General features: G+C 31.5%; 1 protein-coding gene across 7 annotated transcripts in view; it reads left to right on the top strand.

Moving 5' to 3' along the window:
- LOC134686692 (transmembrane protein 135-like) overlaps positions 1-7,643 on the top strand; it is a 97,851-nt gene extending 90,208 nt beyond the window's left edge. For 3 of the 7 annotated variants that reach the window (XM_063546369.1, XM_063546368.1, XM_063546374.1), the window contains 5 exons: positions 3,826-3,993; positions 4,344-4,484; positions 5,280-5,378; positions 6,088-6,155; positions 7,001-7,643. In XM_063546369.1, the coding sequence (XP_063402439.1) occupies positions 3,826-3,993; positions 4,344-4,484; positions 5,280-5,378; positions 6,088-6,155; positions 7,001-7,151 (627 nt within the window). In that variant the 3' untranslated portion in view covers positions 7,152-7,643. Of the gene's footprint in view, positions 1-572; positions 626-943; positions 1,050-1,844; positions 1,898-3,825; positions 3,994-4,343; positions 4,485-5,279; positions 5,379-6,087; positions 6,156-7,000 lie in introns of all 7 variants that reach the window. The other 4 variants (XM_063546373.1, XM_063546370.1, XM_063546372.1 and 1 more) reach the window with 4 other exon arrangements.
- The last annotated feature ends 9,608 nt before the right edge of the window (positions 7,644-17,251 follow it).

Raw genomic sequence — 17,251 nt, 5'->3', positions numbered from 1 at the left:
ATTATGTCAACACAAATATAGCTGTATTTATTACACACTAAAGGTAAACCTAGACTCTTTCAACACAAATATAGCTGTATTTATTACACACTAAAGGTAAACATAGATTATGTCAACACAAAGATAGCTGTATTTATTACACACTAAAGGTAAACATAGACTCTGTCAACACAAAGATAGCTGTATTTATTACACACTAAAGGTAAACCTAGACTCTGTCAACACAAATATAGCTGTATTTATTACACACTAAAAGTAAACATAGACTCAGTCAACACAAATATAGCTGTATTTATTACACACTAAAGGTAAACATAGATTATGTCAACACAAAGATAGCTGTATTTATTACACACTAAAGGTAAACCTAGACTCTGTCAACACAAAAATAGCTGTATTTATTACACACTAAAGGTAAACCTAGACTCTCTCAACACAAATATAGCTGTATTTATTACACACTAAAGGTAACATAGACTCTGTCAACACAAAAATAGCTGTATTTATTACACACTAAAAGTAAACATAGATTATGTCAACACAAATATAGCTGTATTTATTACACACTAAAGGTAAACATAGACTCTGTCAACACAAAAATAGCTGTATTTATTACACACTAAAAGTAAACATAGATTATGTCAACACAAATATAGCTGTATTTATTACACACTAAAGGTAAACATAGACTCAGTCAACACAAATATAGCTGTATTTATTACACACTAAAGGTAAACATAGATTATGTCAACACAAATATAGCTGTATTTATTACACACTAAAGGTAAACATAGACTCTGTCAACACAAAGATAGCTGTATTTATTACACACTAAAGGTAAACCTAGACTCTGTCAACACAAATATAGCTGTATTTATTACACACTAAAAGTAAACATAGACTCAGTCAACACAAATATAGCTGTATTTATTACACACTAAAGGTAAACATAGACTCTGTCAACACAAATATAGCTGTATTTATTACACACTAAAGGTAAACATAGACTCTGTCAACACAAATATAGCTGTATTTATTACACACTAAAGGTAAACATAGATTATGTCAACACAAATATAGCTGTATTTATTACACACTAAAGGTAAACATAGATTATGTCAACACAAATATAGCTGTATTTATTACACACTAAAGTTAAACATAGACTCTGTCAACACAAAAATAGCTGTATTTATTACACACTAAAAGTAAACATAGATTATGTCAACACAAATATAGCTGTATTTATTACACACTAAAGTTAAACATAGACTCTGTCAACACAAAAATAGCTGTATTTATTACACACTAAAAGTAAACATAGACTCTGTCAACACAAAGATAGCTGTATTTATTACACACTAAAGGTAAACCTAGACTCTTTCAACACAAATATAGCTGTATTTATTACACACTAAAGGTAAACATAGATTATGTCAACACAAATATAGCTGTATTTATTACACACTAAAGTTAAACATAGACTCTGTCAACACAAAAATAGCTATATTTATTACACACTAAAGGTAAACATAGACTCTGTCAACACAAAAATAGCTGTATTTATTACACACTAAAAGTAAACATAGATTATGTCAACACAAATATAGCTGTATTTATTACACACTAAAGGTAAACCTAGACTCTTTCAACACAAATATAGCTGTATTTATTACACACTAAAGGTAAACATAGATTATGTCAACACAAAGATAGCTGTATTTATTACACACTAAAGGTAAACCTAGACTCTGTCAACACAAAGATAGCTGTATTTATTACACACTAAAGGTAAACCTAGACTCTGTCAACACAAATATAGCTGTATTTATTACACACTAAAGTTAAACATAGACTCTGTCAACACAAAAATAGCTGTATTTATTACACACTAAAGGTAAACCTAGACTCTGTCAACACAAATATAGCTGTATTTATTACACACTAAAGGTAAACATAGACTCTGTCAACACAAAGATAGCTGTATTTATTACACACTAAAGGTAAACCTAGACTCTGTCAACACAAAGATAGCTGTATTTATTACACACTAAAGGTAAACCTAGACTCTGTCAACACAAAGATAGCTGTATTTATTACACACTAAAGGTAAACATAGACTCTGTCAACACAAAGATAGCTGTATTTATTACACACTAAAGGTAAACCTAGACTCTGTCAACACAAAAATAGCTGTATTTATTACACACTTAAGGTAAACCTAGACTCTCTCAACACAAATATAGCTGTATTTATTACACACTAAAGGTAAACATAGACTCTGTCAACACAAATATAGCTGTATTTATTACACACTAAAGTTAAACATAGACTCTGTCAACACAAAAATAGCTGTATTTATTACACACTAAAGGTAAACCTAGACTCTTTCAACACAAATATAGCTGTATTTATTACACACTAAAGGTAAACATAGATTATGTCAACACAAAGATAGCTGTATTTATTACACACTAAAGGTAAACCTAGACTCTGTCAACACAAAGATAGCTGTATTTATTACACACTAAAGGTAAACCTAGACTCTGTCAACACAAATATAGCTGTATTTATTACACACTAAAGTTAAACATAGACTCTGTCAACACAAAAATAGCTGTATTTATTACACACTAAAGGTAAACCAAGACTCTGTCAACACAAATATAGCTGTATTTATTACACACTAAAGGTAAACATAGACTCTGTCAACACAAAGATAGCTGTATTTATTACACACTAAAGGTAAACCTAGACTCTGTCAACACAAAGATAGCTGTATTTATTACACACTAAAGGTAAACCTAGACTCTGTCAACACAAATATAGCTGTATTTATTACACACTAAAGGTAAACATAGACTCTGTCAACACAAAGATAGCTGTATTTATTACACACTAAAGGTAAACCTAGACTCTGTCAACACAAAAATAGCTGTATTTATTACACACTTAAGGTAAACCTAGACTCTCTCAACACAAATATAGCTGTATTTATTACACACTAAAGGTAAACATAGACTCTGTCAACACAAAGATAGCTGTATTTATTACACACTAAAGGTAAACATAGACTCTGTCAACACAAAGATAGCTGTATTTATTACACACTAAAGGTAAACCTAGACTCTGTCAACACAAATATAGCTGTATTTATTACACACTAAAGTTAAACATAGACTCTGTCAACACAAAAATAGCTGTATTTATTACACACTAAAGGTAAACCTAGACTCTGTCAACACAAAGATAGCTGTATTTATTACACACTAAAGGTAAACCTAGACTCTGTCAACACAAAGATAGCTGTATTTATTACACACTAAAGGTAAACATAGACTCTGTCAACACTACACTGCTATTCTCATCCCTCAATAAAACTTTTGCCATGGTATAGTGCTGGAAGTTGGGTTAAACACCAACAACCTGCCAATCAATATTTGAAGGTAGTAAAAACAGAATACCTGATTAACTTGCCACTGAAGTTTACATGATTGATAAGAAAGAACAATTTGGTTTTTACACAAGATCCATTTATTTGAATGGAAAAATTAAAGCAAAGTAACATTGTTTTAATGAATGACTGTTTTCATGTTTCAGTTACAGAGAGGCCTTCTTATATGTTAATCACAATATGTATGCGCATTGACAAAAAGAGTTGAAGAAAATGTTGTCTTAAAATCTCTAAAAGGCAACAAAATATGTAACAGAATTTGCTTGTTGTAAAATACACAGACAATTAAAAAAACATATTACCAAATGCATCCATATTTATGAATTCTTCAATGAAATTCATAAATTTAAAAACTTTTTTTATATTTTCAGGGTTTACTAAGAAACTTTTGTATAGGTTATGGAATTCAAGGTGTTGTGAAAGTCCTGGGGTCGCTGACAAAAATCATCAGGACACCTAATGCCTTACTACAAGCTATTAAACATAAAGATAATTTTAAACTTGGTGCTTTTCTAGGTTGTTTTGTAGCAATATTTAGGGTAAGTTAGGAAATGTCAAAAAAAATTTAACTTCTGTATATTCAGAAACTTTTGCATCCACTTAAAGCACAGAGTGGACCAGAACAGGCATTTGATAGGCAGTTTATTAACATTAAACACGCATTTCAACAGCATCTTATAAATGGAAAATTAGAAATCATTGAATAAAGATTTCACCTATATACAAGGATTTTTATTTATTTAAGTTTTCATTGTTTTTCTGCACTCTTTTATTACTCCAGTTATAAGCTAACTTCATTCCTACTGACTTTGAATGATCTTACTTTGTAAGCTATGAATAGTACATTTATACAATTTTTACATGATGAAATATCTGTCTTTTTATCTAGGCTGTTAATTGTTTACTGCGATGGTTACGAGATAAAGATGATAGTTTACATGGTATGGTGGCAGGATTCCTAGCGGGGTGGTCTATGTTATGGTATAAAAGTCAAACTATAGCTTTATATGCAGCATTTAAATTAGCAGAGGTTGGTGTCAGTATATGAGTAACTTGGTTATGTAGTTGTGGCCTGGAAGACCTACACTAGCCCAAAATATGTACTTATTTCTTTTCTCATCTAATTAAAATCAATTTAAAGATATTCAATATGCAAATTTAAGAAGGCAAAATTTATGGTTTTTTTAGAGAGTTTTAGTTTAAAAGTAAGAAATTATTCTGTATACAGAATACTTGACGTCAATACTTAATTGATGGGGGTGCCACTGCGGTTCTGTTAACCCACCCTATTCATATAATTTAGATTTAGAACATGTGTACCTTTTCATATATTGCGTAGGTAAAAATGTTACCTTTTCCCATATTGTTTTGTGTTTTAGATTCTGAAATTGTTAACTAAAATAACTGAGTGGAAAAATAGGACTATTTTACCATATTTTATAGAATGTATTTTTGTTAGTTTTACATCCTGGTTGTGTTCTATCTGGACACTTAGGCTCCCCCAAACAATAAAACTGACCGCCCCCAATAAAGCCAACAGTGTTGAAAGTGGCGTTCATCAATAATTAACAAACAGTCAAAATTTGCAAGTCAGAAAGTTTTGGACAAAAATATATGCATTTTACACCAAAAAGGGTCTTTTAATTGACAATGTATTACATCATATTTGAATAGGCATTAGTTGGACTAATCAATGAAAAATGTGGCCAAATTTTGACCTTATTGCACTTTGTCCTTTCTCGTGTATATTTACAAAAAATATAATGATTTTAATAATTTTATCTCTTAAAGTTTAACATGATTTTTTTTTTTATTTGTTTTTCAGATTTTATATTTTAAAGGAATATCAAAGGGATTAGTGCCGTATATAAAGTGTGCAGATATAATAATATATTCTCTTTCTACAGCCCTAGTCTTTCATGCAGTAAGTAAAAATATATATAGATAATCTTGTTGTGTGCTCATTATATATTCATGAAATATTTAATGAATGGCTATTATTTATTTTGAATTTATTGAACCATAAAACTAATTTTTGACTCTTCACATTGAATAATCTGCGAAGCGGATTATGTAAAATGTGAAGAGTCAAAAATTAGTTTTATGGTTCAATAAAATCAAAATAAATTATTGCCATTTATTATAAATAAATTTATAGCAAAAATAAGTTTCAAAGAACTTTTAATATTATTCATATTAACTATAATAGCGTACCCACATGTTGGCGTATGAATACACAACGTCAGAGTGGACATGTCGCCATCAAAATTGACAACATTGAAAATAAAACTAATAATTTAAACCAATCAGAAGACAGTAAATACACCAAATATATTTATTGTCAAATATATTTCAAAAGTGAAATACATATTTTGATTCAAAGTAATATAAATTTATTGTGCATTGGATTTTATAATTCATAATATTAGACTTAGATATAAACTGATTATTGAAAATTCTGGAAATTCTGAACACAGGTTATAAGAGTAAATTTTAAGATGTGTGTTTAAAATAATATCACACGTTTCACAGTAATGGAAATATGATGCACAAATGTCTGAACATGGATTTTAACTCGTATAACGTTACTTAAAAAAAAAGAAGTATATAACCGGTTTTGCTTTATTTTGTAGGCTGTAGTAGAACCTCACAATCTTAGGCCAGCTTACTGGAGATTCTTGTTGAATGTTACTGGTAACAAGTAAGTGTCTGGGAGAACAATGCTGTAGATTTCTTATAGGTTTTAATTTCCATTATAGCGTTGATTGATACGTTATATGATATTTTAAAACCCCACTGAGATTTTAACCTGTAAAGAATATAACATTCACATACTAGAAACCATAAAATCAAATTTATAAGAGACATGACCAAAAAACTTTCATGATGGATTGATTGCAAGTGTTTAGTGCCGCTTTCAGCACTATTGACTATATTGTGGCTTTAAGTTTTGATTAATGAGAAAGTTCTATTGCTAAAGAGAACCACCAAGCTTTGACATTGAAATTATCACTCCACCAAAACTTAATGTTTTTACAGTATATTAAATAATATTATGCAATACAAATTAATTCATTGTTAAACCTCAAATGTGCAGTAGTGTTAAGGTGCAGTTTAATAAAATTTAGAATGGAAATGACGAATGTGTCAAAGAGACAACAACCAGACCAAAGAGCAAATAACAGCTGCAGGCCACCAATGAGTCTTTGATACAGTGAGAAAATCCCACACTCTGAGGCGTACTTCAGCTGGCACCTAAACCAAACTGTATACTAGTTCAGTTATAATGGACATCCTTATAAACTCCGAAATATATAAAAGAAACTAGAATTAAAAATCATACAAAACAGCAAAGGCCAGAGGCTCCTTACTTGGTATACACGAAAAATGCAGCAGAGTCAAGTCAACAAAACAAACCCTTTTAAATTTTGCGACTTGAAGATTTTATAAAATTTGCTTTAGATAAAATAAACATATTGCATTTTAATACCAGTTTAAGTTTGTCACAGAAGCTTTTAGTTATACAACTTATGACCTCTCTTTCAGATTTGCTATGATGAACAGACAGATACTGGTCCCTCACTTACCTAATGCAGCAAATATACAACCAAACTATTGGCCAGACTACGACCTACTTCATACAAACCTCGTCAAACCACCTAATGCAACCAGTGTCATCAAATCTGTTATCAGCTGATAATTGTTAAGATTAGGAACAAATATTTAAATTAACTGTACATGTTTAAATTAACTGTCAAATGAGAAAAAAATCATAAGAATGCATATTGTAGTTGAAACTCTGCTGTAAAGGTGGGAGTTCAATATTGACATTTGTTAGCCTCAATTTATATTCAAATCAAACTTTCACTTTTAACATTATAATTTTGATAAAATGGCCTGAATTTAAATTTAGAATTTACTTTGGTGTGGTATTTGTATTTGAAATGTCAATATCATGCAAGAACTAATTTACCATAGCACCTATGCAAACATATTTTTGTGGTTTAGTCATGTCTCAGTGTTTCCTAGTCCCAAATACATGCCAAAATAAGAAATTCAAAATGCTCCATTTTTCTGCCTAAACAATAAATATGCAAAAGACATTAAAGTTCAGAATTTGCCAAAAACTACATTAATTTTAAATAACATTTTAATGGGAAATACACAAGATATTGCAAAGTTTTAACTTTTAGGCATACCTGTCAACCTGTGACAATGAAAATGCAGGTCATGACCTGCATTGAAGACTCAAATCTCAGGTCATAACACGTACAAACTTTTTCGAGGTGAATTTCAGTATTTATGGTACATTTTCTTATAATGTATATGGAAGATACCAGAACATCAATGCATGTTTACTTGGTTAAGTCATTTTAAATCTTATTAATTAATTTTTCATTGCACTAGCTTTTAATGATTTTTGTAATTTTGAGTAACACAGTCTTATGTTCCTTACTTTTTGTAATCATCAAATTGTAGTAGTTTTAAATTTGTTTGAGCCTACTGGCTGTTTAGCCTTCCTCTTTAACATCACTTTCTAAATTGGAGTAGGAAATTAGAGTATGATAAAATATAGTAATACAGTTAAAAGCAGTGTAAATGTAAAAAATAATTTTTAACTTTTTTTTCAAAATTGTATTAAGGTATTAAAATAATGGAAAATTATTTTTCAATATGTATTTGAATTTTATATTTATAATGATTTAACCTTTTTCACCCATAAAACATAAATATAAGGAATAATTTTGAATGGCGACAAATAAGGGGAAGTAACTCTATTTCAAAGTTTCAAGTTTCAAGTGCAATTTATTTACGACCTAAAGCTAAGGTAATTGGTGTTAATTAACAATATGTTTGACACCAAAGCTGTCAAGTGAAGCCATGCACTTAATGGATCACTTCATTTGACAGTTTACATAGCTAGATGAACTTCCTGTTCATGGAATAATTACACTTTGCTGGTATTTCAAAGGAATATTACTTATGAAATCAAACTCAAGGCTAAGAAATACTGGTGAAATCGGGTCATTTTCGGAATTCCCGTGTGCTTTCAATGACCCGACGGGTGTCCTGGGTGATCCCTCAGAATTGTGAAAATCTCGGGTCACACCCGCAGAATACGGATCAGTTGACAGGTATGTTTAGGCCTTATAAGGTGCTTTGCTTTTCTATAGAATAGGGTGAAGTTCTTTTGGAGTACTACTTAAATAGATCTTTACAGTGATAGCTTTGAATTTTGTTCTGTGTTAAACCTAAAGCTGCTTTCAATTTTTTTCTGTAATTAATGCCAGTTACAAAATATGATCAGAATTTATAAATCCTTTAATGGGTAGTTTTTTTTAAGAATAGCAGTCTGGCAACATAATTTAAAGTGTTTTCTTACCTTATCAATCATTTCTGTAAAAAATTATTTGATAAACATGTTATGTTCATGCATAGGATTATTTTATTTTCATGTAAAAATAATTTGTTTTGTGGATTTAGGAAAAAAAACGTTTTTTTGCAAAATCGTGATTTTGTAAATTTGACAGTTTTTACATACAAGACTATTTTATCTTTGCACTGTTGTTTTTTGTTTTGTTTTTTAAGTTGTTAAGTTGTATATAGATATCCCTTGAAATATGCAAATTCATCGACAATTAAAGACTATTGTAGGAAGTAATAGCATTTTGAGATATATGCTGTTTATAAATGATTCAGAATTATAGCTAGATCATAAGTTGCAAAATTTAATCTTTGGAAAGTAAATGTTCTTCATTTTAAAGCCCCCTCCGCAGTAGAGGAGACCTTGTCTGTTCAGAAATTGGTTTCCCTTCTATTACTTTAATCGGCTTCAACCAAATGTTAATGAAACTTGTAGACAATGCTTTTTACCAAAAAACAGATCAAATTTGATTATGGTTTGTGTCACTTTTACCATTATTGAGTTATGTCCCTTTGTAAAGTTATATGCACGTGTGGGCATCAGCAGTGTCCAATGGACAGACATGTTTGTGTCTTAAAGTTGTTTTATACACATATGACAATTGGAATCTGTCAGAACTAAGTGGATATTAGATCAATGGTTTGGCGTTATTTTTATTTTTGGTGCACTATATATAGGTAGTACTGGAATTACCAATCAACTTTTCAGTTTTTGAAATACATTAATGATTTAAAAGAAATGCCTTCTGTAGGCAATATACATACATGTGTAAATGAGATATCCAGATTTGTATTAAATGCAAAGATATATAGTCGGCATATATATGAAATATGCAAGGAAGTATCATTGAATATATTGATTTGAGCACAGTATTGACTTGTTTGTGTACCTGTATCTGTGATAAATATTTAAGGAGAACCAAATTATTTTATAATAAACTATTGAAATATTTTTATACTATTTTATGTCATCTTATAATACTCGCCGGTAAACAGTGTTCTGTAGAAAACATTCAGTTAGACCTTATGCCCTGACCTACTTCTTGATTTATAGTTTGATTCACCTAAACTTTGTAGAATAGGTGATCATAATATACAAATACAATACAAATAATCACTTTTTCGGTCCAAAATGAGCATTTCAACAATTTAGAATGTCTCTACAGTGAAATATTGGAAAATCCAAAACTGATAAGAATAAAGAGTACACAATCTGGAGAATTGTCTCCCCTGTTTTACTGAATTTACAAGAATCAACATGCACTATCATTAATCATCAAACCATAATATTGAAATAAAGTCAAGATGAATCTTAAGTCAACATGTAAAGGTCATACCAATCCTGTGGGACATGTAAAGGTCACACCAATCCTGTGGGACATGTAAAGGTCACACCAATCATGTGGGACATGTAAAGGTCACACCAATCATGTCGGACAACATGTAAAGGTCACACGAATCCTGTCAGACAACATGTAAAGGTCACACAAATCCTGTCAGACAACATGTAAAGGTCACACAAATCCTGGTGGACAACATGTAAAGGTCACACGAAACCTGGTGGTCAACATGTAAAGGTCATATGAAATCTGTCTGACAACATGTAAAGGTCATATGAATTCTGTCTGACAACATGTAAAGGTCTTATGAGTTCTGTTGGACGACATGTAAAGGTCATATGAATTGTGTTGGACAACATGTAAAGGTTATTTCTAATGCAACAACGTTTGTAACGTTCATTTTGATTGGATAACGTCACTTATTTACATGGCATCAATTGACAATTGATGCTATCGGACGTACGCGCAAGCGCAGACGGCATATGACAGATTTTAAATGCATGTTTTAACGTTGTTTTCTGTCAGTTTCATTAGAATGGAGATAACAATATTGTATTTTAAGCTCCGACGGCATCAATTGTGGATTTGATGGTCGCAAATACCCGTTTACTGTCTCCGCTAACGCGTCGCCAGTAAACTTAATTTGCGACCATCAAATCCCCAATTGATGCCTTCGGAGCTTAAAATACAATACAGTTATCTCCTAAATGAATTCTGTCGGACAACATGTAAAGGCTATATGAATTCTGTCAGACAACATGTAAAGGTCATATGAATTCTGTTGGACAACATGTAAAGGTCATATGAATTATGTTGGACAACATGTTAAGGTCTTATGAATTCTGTTGGACAACATGTAAAGGTCATATGAATTCTGTTGGACAACATGTAAAGGTCATATGAATTCTGTCAGACAACATGTAAAGGTCACACGAATCCTGTCGGACAACATGTAAAGGTGACATGAATTATGTTGGACAACATGTTAAGGTCGTATGAATTCTGTCGGACAACATGTAAAGGTCATATGAATTATGTTGGACAACATGTTAAGGTCGTATGAATTCTGTTGGACAACATGTAAAGGTCATATGAATTCTGTTGGACAACATGTAAAGGTCATATGAATTCTGTCAGACAACATGTAAAGGCTATATGAATTCTGTTGGACAACATGTAAAGGTCGTATGAATTCTGTTGGACAACATGTAAAGGTCATATGAATTCTGTTGGACAACATGTAAAGGTCACATGAATCCTGTCAGACAACATGTAAAGTTCACATGAATCCTGTTGGACAACATGTAAAGATCATATGAATTATGTTGGACAACATGTTAAGGTCGTATGAATTCTGTTGGACAACATGTAAAGGTCATATGAATTCTGTCGGACGACATGTAAAGGTCATATGAATTCTGTCAGACAACATGTAAAGGTCATATGAATTCTGTTGGACAACATGTAAAGGTCAAATGAATCCTGTCAGACAACATGTAAAGGTCACATGAATCCTGTCAGACAACATGTAAAGGTCTGATGAATTCTGTCAGATAACATGTAAAGGTCATATGAACTCATTCAGACAACATGAAAAGGTCATATGATTCCTGTCGAAAAATATGTGAAGGTCACACTAATTTTGTTCGGACAACATGTAAAGGTGACATGAATTCTGTTGGACAACATGTAAAGGTCACATTAATTTTGTCAGACAACATGTAAAGGTCACATGAATCCTCTCGGACAACATGTAAAGGTCACATTAATTTTGTCAGACAACATGTAAAGGTCACATGAATCATGTCGGACAACATGTAAAGGTCACATTAATTTTGTCGGACAACATGTAAAGGTCACATGAATCATGTCAGAAAACATTTACAGGTCATATGAATTCTGTCAGAAAGCATGTAAAGGTCATATGAATCATGTCGGACAACATTTAAAGGTCATAGGAATTCTGACAGACAACATGTAAAGGTCATATGAATTCTGTCAGACAATATGTAAAGGTCATAGGAATTCTGTCAGACAACATTTAAAGGTCATGAATTCTGACGGACAACATGTAAAGGTCACATGAATCCTGTCAGACAATATGTAAAGGTCATATGAATCCTGTCAGATAACATGTAAAGGTCATATGAATTATGTCTGACAACATGTAAAGGTCAGATGAATTATGTTGGACAACATGTTAAGGTCGTATGAATTCTGTTGGACAACATGTAAAGGTCATATGAATTCTGTTGGACAACATGTAAAGGTCATATGAATTCTGTCAGACAACATGTAAAGGCTATATGAATTCTGTCAGACAACACGTAAAGGTCACATATGAAACCTGTCAGACAACATGTAAAGGTCATATGAATCCTGTCAGATAACATGTAAAGGTCATAGGAATTCTGTCGGACAACATTTAAAGGTCATATGAATTCTGTCAGACAACACGTAAAGGTCACATATGAAACCTGTCAGACAACATGTAAAGGTCATATGAATCCTGTCAGATAACATGTAAAGGTCATAGGAATTCTGTCGGACAACATTTAAAGGTCATATGAATTCTGTCAGACAACACGTAAAGGTCACATATGAAACCTGTCAGACAACATGTAAAGGTCATATGAATCCTGTCAGATAACATGTAAAGGTCATATGAATTCTGTCAGACAACACGTAAAGGTCACATATGAAACCTGTCAGACAACATGTTAAGGTCATATGAATCGTGTCGTTCATCCTGTAAAGGTCATAATAAAAGATGTTTGACATGTACATCTACAATCATTACACACATCAAATATAGTTGACCTTATAGTTACAAGGAAACAGACCATTGACCAATGAACCATGACAATGAGGTCAAATTCAAAGCAAACCGACCAGTTGAAAATGCACACCTGGTGTCACCTTATAAGGTAATACCATACACAAACTACAGTTGCCCTTTTGTTTATAGTATTTGAGATACCAACTTGACCACAAAAACTTTACCTAGAGTATGTGAATATCATTTTATAAAACCATTTTCAACCTCATCAAAGGCCAATAATTGTATGTATGTTATTGACTTTATGATGTCAATAATCTGATTGTGTCTTTGTGTCTCTGTCTTATTGAATATAAATTTCTCGATACATAGAGACCATTTGTCGAATCCTAGTTTTTGTTCCAGTTTAATGTTGGTTTTCTGCAAAATATCTATATAAGAAGATGTGGTGAGAGTGCCAATGAGACAACTCTCCATCCATGTCAAAATTTGTTAAAGTAAACCATTATGAATTTAAGAACACAGAACACAGAACATTGGCTCAAACTGAACAGCAAGCTATAAGCCCATGCATTTATACCCCTAATCTCAATTCATTTAAACAGACCCGTCAATCATTTCACTCCATACTCTCAGCTATTACAAACATTCTTGTATTTGATTTGAACGGGATATCATCATGACCTGTTGTCTTGTAGAGGATCACATAATCACATGACCAATACGGAGGAAGTATGAAGAAGAAAAATATTTGCCAGAGATCAGAGGTTAAGAATCCATTTTAGCAATTTTTGCTTAGTCTTTCAGTAATCAACGTAGACACATTTACAGCACAAGACTGATAATAATGGTCAAAGGTGGAAACCTATTAATAGAACCTCTGTGAGCATGCTCACATCTACACATGCTTATATTGTGTGTCACTGTACAATTGATGATTGTATGGTTCAGAGGAATTGTGTGTCACTGTACAATTGATGATTGTATGGTTCAGAGGAATTGTATGTCACTGTACAATTGATGGTTGTATGGTTCAGAGGAATTGTATGTCACTGTACAATTGATGATTGTATGGTTCAGAGGAATTGTGTGTCACTGTACAATTGATGATTGTATGGTTCAGAGGAATTGTATGTCACTGTACAATTGATGGTTGTATGGTTCAGAGGAATTGTGTGTCACTGTACAATTGATGGTTGTATGGTTCAGAGGAATTGTGTGTCACTGTACAATTGATGATTGTATGGTTCAGAGGAATTGTATGTCACTGTACAATTGATGGTTGTATGGTTCAGAGGAATTGTATGTCACTGTACAATTGATGATTGTATGGTTCAGAGGAATTGTGTGTCACTGTACAATTGATGATTGTATGGTTCAGAGGAATTGTATGTCACTGTACAATTGATGATTGTATGGTTCAGAGGAATTGTGTGTCACTGTACAATTGATGATTGTATGGTTCAGAGGAATTGTGTGTCACTGTACAATTGATGGTTGTATGGTTCAGAGGAATTGGGTGTCACTGTACAATTGATGGTTGTATGGTTCAGATCAATTGTGTGTCACTGTAAGATTGATGGTTGTATGGTTCAGAGGAATTGTGTGTCACTGTACAATTGATGGTTGTATGGTTCAGAGGAATTGTGTGTCACTGTACAATTGATGATGGTATGGTTCAGAGGAATTGTGTGTCACTGTACAATTGATGGTTGTATGGTTCAGAGGAATTGTATGTCACTGTACAATTGATGGTTTGTATGGTTCAGAGGAATTGTGTGTCACTGTACAATTGATGGTTGTATGGTTCAGAGGAATTGTGCTGACATACTGTTGCAGAAGTATATTTGGGTCAAATTTCTAAGTTCAAAGGAGCATAACTGCTAGAAAAAACATTGACTCATAATTTTCTGTTCTTATGCACATCTATATAGTATGTTCATATTATCAACAGAGTTTCATGAAATTCTGTACGGTGATTTCATAGGAGTTAGGCTGACAAACTGATGCAGTAGTTCTTCATGGCAACAACTTTTAATTCCAAGACGCAGAACTCTTAGAAGAATCATTGAATCATAAATACTTGTCAATTTGCACATCTAAATAGGATGTCCTTAGTATCTACAAAGTTTCATGCAATTCTGTTGTGTGTTTTCATAGGAAATGAGATGGAAAACTGAAGTAGAACATTTTGCAGTTTATGTTCAAATTTTCTGTTGATATGCCTTTATATATAGTATGTCTACTATCTAGAAAGTTTCATGAAATTCTGTTGTATGGTCTCAAAGAAGTTGTGCCCCAAATGTTGCATATTATAAAAGTATTTAAAACTTTAAAGGAGCATAACTGCTTGAATTAGTTTGGTTTCAGAGGAGCAAGATGACAAGAACCTGACTGACGGACACAATTTTGTTTTAACTTCACCAGAATTTGCACACACTACTAGTATTAATAATGGATAACCCTTGTTGATTTTCAATCTCAATGGTTAAAAGTCAAAAGACAGTCTAAAAACAAAATCTTGTCACTAAGATAATTATATGAAAATAATTACCACCAAAAAAGAAAGCTAAGTATAATCACTATGTTTGAGACCGATTGGTGGCAATCGGCTGTTGTCTGCTCTTTGGTTGGTTTGTTGTCTCTTTGACATATTCCACATTTCAAAAATTTGCAGATGTACAAATAAAAAGTAAGTAAGTCAGTTTTCATTAAATGTATTCTCAACATATTGAGTTATATCACAGATTTCATAACAAACACATTTCATGACACAAAGTCACATTTGAAATTTAATAATACATGACATGATTAGTTAAAAGATAATCCTGTCTAAAGGAGTTAATAAAATGCTCCAGTGAAAACATATAGATATCAAACCATGTGAAAACAGAAACACATGGCTTAAATTTCAACGTAAACCCATACTTAGTTTATTTAACTTTTAAGTGCTTTTTTTATGGATCCATCATTTTTAAAAGAAAGTAGTTATCCAATAAAAGCTTTTTTGACAAAATCAAAGACAAAAAAGGTCTGTAAGTTCCCCACTTGGTTAAAAAGGGCTACTAAGCCTGTGCTACAAATTTATCTTCTATAAATATAATTTTCATATGGTTTGTATTTTACAGGTGGGTACAAACACAGAAGCTTTTACAATTAGGTTCAACACAAAATTTATAAAAACAACTTGGAACAAATTAATTTCATAACAAAAATGTTTTGATTAGGACAAATAAGCTTTATATTTATTCGCTGCAAGTTAAAATACAAGCACTTTTAATATTTACAAGTTTTACACCAACTTTGGTTTCACACACTGCACACAATGACTAGCACTGTACATTAATAAATGCATAAATACATTTGTAGCTAGAGAACAGCTTCACCAATATAACTTGAAAAATTGTTAGATTATCTTAAAGTTTTGTTAAAGTAGTTATTGGAAGAGAAAAACGATGGCATCTCAGTAAAAATTTGAACAACAAAAATTTGATTGATTGATTATGCAAGCAGCAAAGTGAAGATTAACATTTTATGAAGCATATTTTGAGAGAAATGGTGCATTTTTCAGTATTTTGATTTTTTAATAGTAGTTGTTCATACATGTAACATATTCTTATACATATATAATATACATTTAAAATCAAATTTACTGGAAAGGTACAGTATGTAGAAAAGTCATTTAATTCCATTTTTTTCAACATATGGGTATATTTCATATGACTGGTTTTTTTTATATTTTGGACTCATTCCAATTGATACCAATATGTATTCCAGAGTTAAATTCAAAAAGGATATATTACAAATGTGTACAAAGTACTTATTTAAAGTTAAAATGTACAAATTTGTACCACTTAACATGCTTAAAGGAAGATAGCCAAACAAATTTTTTTTTTCTTTACATGTATTAGTATAAATAATAAAATCAATATTGTAAATAACACATAAAATTAACATAAAAATTTCCAACTTGTTAATAAAAAAAACCTTTTCAACACATAATATATAAAAATTAATAACTTATTTCATTATTCTTTTTTATTTTGTTGGTTTGATTTTTTAATCTTTAGTCCATCTTAAACATCTTAAACAAATTCTACTTATAAGTTCAAGTCTCTTAAACTGAAGAGTATCTAAAACTTTCATAGATGTTATATAAAAATATTGTTTTCCTTTTTTCCCTTTACTTGCATAAATAAATACAATCATAATTCTTTCAATTTGAAGACCCCCTTGAAAAAACCAATCTTGAAA

The sequence above is a fragment of the Mytilus trossulus genome, chromosome 10 (assembly GCF_036588685.1).
Source record: "Mytilus trossulus isolate FHL-02 chromosome 10, PNRI_Mtr1.1.1.hap1, whole genome shotgun sequence".
Lineage (NCBI taxonomy): Eukaryota > Metazoa > Mollusca > Bivalvia > Mytilida > Mytilidae > Mytilus > Mytilus trossulus.
Note: the sequence above shows the minus strand (reverse complement) of the source record. Positions and strands in the feature narration are given on the sequence as shown.